This window comes from Camelina sativa, chromosome 9, assembly GCF_000633955.1.
Source record: "Camelina sativa cultivar DH55 chromosome 9, Cs, whole genome shotgun sequence".
Taxonomy (NCBI): Eukaryota; Viridiplantae; Streptophyta; class Magnoliopsida; order Brassicales; family Brassicaceae; genus Camelina; species Camelina sativa.
This window is the reverse complement of record NC_025693.1, coordinates 17757155-17762787: the sequence shown is the minus strand read 5'-3', so window position 1 is coordinate 17762787 and position 5633 is coordinate 17757155. Positions and strand designations below refer to the sequence as shown.

Below are 5633 nucleotides of genomic sequence, written 5' to 3'. Positions count from 1 at the left end.
TTATGAGATAACGGTTGATTAGATTGTATATTATCCAATTTTTATTTAAGAACGTTATAGAAACATATATCAATGCAATAATTAAATATATTATGAAGTGTGTAAAATATTTTTTTTTTTGGTTTGCTGCTTGAAAATCACATCTTATTGTATATTTGTTATACATATCTTTGTTAATTTTTTATTCATTTACCTAATTTTGTTTTGATTTATATTTCTAAATCTGTTTTCGTTATTACAATATTTTTCATTTCGCATAAAGCTCAATATCTTTTTATATAATCAATTTTAGTAAAATATATTAGGTTTGTTAGATTTATATTAAAGATATATGGTAATTTATTTTTGAAAAGGATAATTATTTTATTCGAATTCTTAAAATGTTAAAACTGAAATTACAATGATTGTTAAGCACTAAATGGAATACGAAGTTTATCCCAATCAATATCACGCACAACACAATCTTTTTCATCTTTCTCAATAACAACCCTAACGTCTTCCAGCCTCTTACACTCTTCAATCAAATCGATGCGTCCTTCCAAGATATCATTCATTAGTGTAAGTTGAGCATCGATTGTTTTAAGTTTACACATGAGTTCGGTTGATTCTTCTTTCTTCTTCATATGCTCTTTCACCATATCGAAAATCGCGGTGAATCGTTTCGACATTTCCTTTTGAGACACATCTCTCGATTTCTGAAACGCCTTCTTAACTTTGTCGATTGCTTCGTCCTCCCATTCACAATCGGACATGAGTTCTTTGCGTTTTCTAGAACTTTCATCATCCATCGTGAAATTTGAGACTACAAAGTTTAAAAACAGATTTTTTTCGTAAGTAAAAATTTGAATTAACGGAAGACTAAAAAATATGTTTGATAACTTACCTGAAAGATACGGATGATAATAAGTCGTTAAAGAAGTTTAGAGGATGATTATTGTTAAGAAGAGACAACGAAAGGTCAGAAACTCACAATAAAGGAGAGACGAATAGTGCTTAAATATCTGTCCAAAGAGTCGCAAAGCCTTTCCATGTTGGCGTCTCATGAGCTCAGGCCCATTAAAGTTTATTAATACATAATGTGTGAGCGTTTATATTGACATCATTATCTAAAACTTTAAAATAAAGAAAATTCATACCTTATGAAGTCATATACATAAATCACAGTGGAATTACATTTATTTAATACTATATAATATAACAAATTATTTTGGAAATTATAATAGTATCAAACATAAAAAGATGAATATGCTTGTCCAAAGTAACAATAACCCAGTATTGAAATTTTAAGATTCGATAGTAAAGGTAAACAATTTAAAACATAGAGATGTAGCCGTATAAAAAACACATGTTCATGTCTTTTTTTTTATGCGAGCTCACTTCCTGGTATTTCTACAACACTTCAATCATTTTTTTTTGTGTGCTCTCTTTCTTGTGTTCCTACAACACAAATTATAAATTAAAAATATACCTTTGAAACATTAATATAAGAAACTAACAATAGAGGGTAACATACGATCGTCTAAATGTTTCAACTTCTAGAATCTCCGGGTTAAGCCTAATTTGGGTACATATAGTGCTGGATACAGACCTCCTTCCTACAATACATTTGATATAGAATTCGAAATAGTTAGGTATTATCAAAACTAATTTTAAAACATTTTAAACGAAGGAATAGAGTATGTACCTTGGAAGACATCAATCACACCCATCGAACAACACATATGAGGCTTTCACCTATGGAATCTTTGTAAGTCTTGTAGAAATCGTCAGCCGCTATTCCGGTTAACTCACACGGCAAAAGTATGCCACTAAATAAAAAATTTAATAAAACGTTTATATATTTAAGCAGTGTCCATTAGATAATATTTTTAAAACCAAATACCTGGAGTGACGAAGGTCAAAGGAAATTCTATGGTACATGGAGTACTCTTGTGTTTCGTTCCCTTTCGGAGAAGAAACTTGCTTCTCACTATCTTCTTCTTCAGACTCAGCATCTTCACTTTATTCAGAATCATATTCATCGTCTTCAGTATCATCAGTGTCATCCTCATCATCGCCTTCACTATCTTCTTCGTCTACATACACTATTTCATAAAAGCCTTCATCTTCTTTATCTTCTTCTTCTTCACAATAATCCTCATCAGAACTGTTTCCATCATCGTCTTCATTTTTGGATACATCAGAGTCGATATCATCCGAGTCAGTGTCATTAGAATCATCCACCTTCTTCGCCAAAGAATTTCGGCAGCACATCTTTAGCAACTTACGAATATGATCACTTTGTGATTTAAGCTCATACTTGTTGCCGTTATTCGGATCCATCGAGTCTGTTATATCATTCCAAGTATCCATTTTTCCACCATTGGTTACTTCTCCAATGACATCTTAAAATATAAGACGCGAACTCATATCAAAATAATGTATAATATATTAGAAGTCAATTATGGGAGATTCTAAATTAGACGAATAAGGTAACTTACCGACCAAGTAATCATCACAATAAGAACCGTTTAATATTTGATTATAATCGATGAATTCAAAATATTCTTCACCTCCAACAATCGAAGTCTTACTAATTTTGGTCTTATACAAAATAATAATCTTGTATCGATGAGTGGTAGCTCTGCATGACCCATATTGATCGATAACTTTAAAATTTTCAAGCTCAATCTAATCGCCAACATGAAATTTGGACACAAAATTTGTCATAAACATCACCACAAAAACTACACTGGATCTTCTTACCCTATTAAATAAAACAAATATAATCATATTTCTATAAATTTTGGATAAGTATCATGTTCAAAAGATTAAGTAATTAATTAAGAATTTAAACATTTAGTAAACATGATTATCAGTTAGAACCATCTCTAGGGTTGAACCAAGACGAAGAGTTTTTTCTTCCCATAAACACAAAATCCTAACACGGATTTTCCATTTGTATTTTGAAGGATTCAAACGTGAAACATGATCAGTCGGAGAATTTTCATGACCATAATCTAACCTGCACTAAACGAAATCAGTAATTATAAGCAAATTAAGATTTTCAAACATAATAAAAGAATTGTGTGTCGAAAGTTTTAAAGAACCTTGGAATATTCTCCAGATTTGGATATTGAACTTAAGATATGTTAGACGTCTCTATATATATATATAACTTTAGAGATTAGTATATTTTCCTAAATATAAATAATAAAATATTATAAGATTCGTGTATTTATAATTAATAATAGATATGTGCAAATATATAACATATTTATCTCTTATATATATTTATTTACTTATTTAAACAATATTTACTTGCATCATAATCTATCGATTATGTAAAATCTAATAAATATCTTTCATTCCAAAATATATTTATTACTATCTTTATCACTTTAATTTTACAATATATATACTCATTCAGATAATCATCCGTTTAAGTAATTATATATAATATATTATATATATTTCTATATTTTATTATTCAAACAATGGTTATTGCCATCTTTATCATTTTAAATTTGTAAATTTTATAAAAATCGTAAATTTTATCCTTTTATGAGTATTATAACTTTTAGAAATAAAGGTATATAAAATATTTTATTACTTAATAGTCGTTTTAAATTTACGAAATTACACAATTTTGAAGATGTATGCTATTTTTGTATAACTCATAATATAACACTTCTTAGAGAAGAAAAAGATGTGTTGGATCTCCTGGAAGAAGATGACTAAACCTTTTAAACTGGGGGGCTTAGGCTTCAGAGAGATTATGTCCTTAAATGATGTCCTCCTTGCTAAAATAAGCTGGTGACTGCTCACCCAACCCAACTGTCTATTAGCCAGGGTCCTCCTCGGGAAATATTGCAGCAGTACAAGACTTTTGGACTGTCCAGTATCCAACTTGGCATCACACGGCTGGCGAAGCATATGCATTGGTAGAGATTTGTTAAAACCCCATGTGGGATATCTTATCTGTTCAGGTAACTCAATCCCTCTCTGGACTAGCCCGTGGCTATCCCTTGATACCCCAACAACCTCAATGGGCCCTCCAACTGTGGAAACTCAAGCGTGGTCAGTGGCTGACCTCCTCACACCAAGCACATCCTCTTGGAACATTGATCGTCTCAACAGAGTGCTACCAGCATATAAAGATGACATCCTAAAGCTTAAAGCTAGCAAGAAAGGCGCCCCAGACAAGTGGGCATGGCTACCATCAACTGATGGGCAATACTCCACCAAAGCAGGTTACCATGTAAGTCAATCAAACGAACAGTGTCCAACTCCCTCAGGTAGTTCCCCGCATCCTGACAGCTTTAACTTGCAAAAGAATATTTGGAGTATTAAGGCATCACAAAAAGTTAAACTCCTGATGTGGAAAATTGTACAACAAGCCATTCCAGTGGGAAGCAACCTTACTCACTGTAATATCTCGGGGAATGTTAATTGCCCGCATTGTACCAAGATCGAGTCTGAGCTCCATATGTTCTTCACTTGCCCTTTCGCGACTCAAGTCTGGGATTTGGCCCCCTTCAGTATCGATTTCGTCCCACAACTGATAACATCAACCACTGAAGGCATAAAGACAGTAAATCAGTTGGTTTGCCTACCACCTACTGGCGTTGGCGGTGGTCCCTTGGCTCCATGGATTCTCTGGGTTCTATGGACTTCTCGCAACAAGCTCCTGTTTAATAAGAAACAGATCCTACCGGAATAAGCCCTCAATCTAGCTACCACCAGGGCGAAAGAATGGCAACAAGCCCAAGCCAAAAAAGCTACAAACCCCCCACCAGTCAAGATCCCTCTCCCTCCAAGCGGGATATACAAAAGCAAGAACATGGTCACCTGTTTTACAGATGCTTGTGGAAAACAGAACAAAAAGCAGGACTTGGTTGGGTTTTCAAAGACCGGAATGACCACATCCTCCTACAGGGCTTAGATCTGGTGGACCAAGTCCACTCCCCTTTGATGGTCGAAGCGGCGGCAACTCTCACCGCGGTGGAAGTTGCAATTGCTTCGGGTTTCACACACATCTCATTTGCCTCGGACTCTCAACTGTTAGTCAAGGCCTTGAATGCGAAGTTCCACTCGAAGGACCTTCACGGGATTCTCCACGACATCCTGGATCTATCAAATTGTTTCTCTGTTTGTAATTTCTATTTTATCCCTCTGAACCAAAACTTGATCGCTGATAATCTCGCGAAACAAGCCCGTAGTTTAACTCTCCCTCTTGTGTAGATGAAACGTTGTTTTATTAATATAAGAGTTGGTTGCCCAAAAAACAAAAGAAAAAAAAAAACACTTCTCAGAAACGTTTATAATCAAATATCTCATAAAGGTATAATTTCTAAAAACTTAACACTATGTTTAAAAGATCAGTATATTAATTAATAGATTATTATTATATTAAATAAATTTTATATTATTTTAAAGAAACAAATATTATAAGAATATTGTATGGTGATGGAAATTGTCTTCTGTTTAATTTTGTCTTCCATATCATCTCTTTATGACACAAAACTGTTGAATTTGGAATTTCAGCATCAGTAATTTCTTTGTCTTGAGCACACTGTATATTATACAAAACTCATTAAAGTGAAATAATTTCAAAAAGATCAAAGATAATTATACTAAAAATTAGATTATTG

The 5633-nt window shown here is 33.1% G+C and overlaps 2 protein-coding genes across 2 annotated transcripts; one reads left to right on the top strand and one right to left on the bottom strand.

The window, feature by feature from the left end:
- LOC104715378 (prostatic spermine-binding protein-like) lies at positions 2002–2352 on the bottom strand. The gene has a single exon (XM_010432789.1). The coding sequence runs from the start codon at positions 2350–2352 to the stop codon at positions 2002–2004; it is 351 nt and encodes a 116-aa protein (XP_010431091.1).
- LOC104715377 lies at positions 4028–4702 on the top strand. Its single transcript, XM_010432788.1, has one exon. The coding sequence runs from the start codon at positions 4028–4030 to the stop codon at positions 4700–4702; it is 675 nt and encodes a 224-aa protein (XP_010431090.1).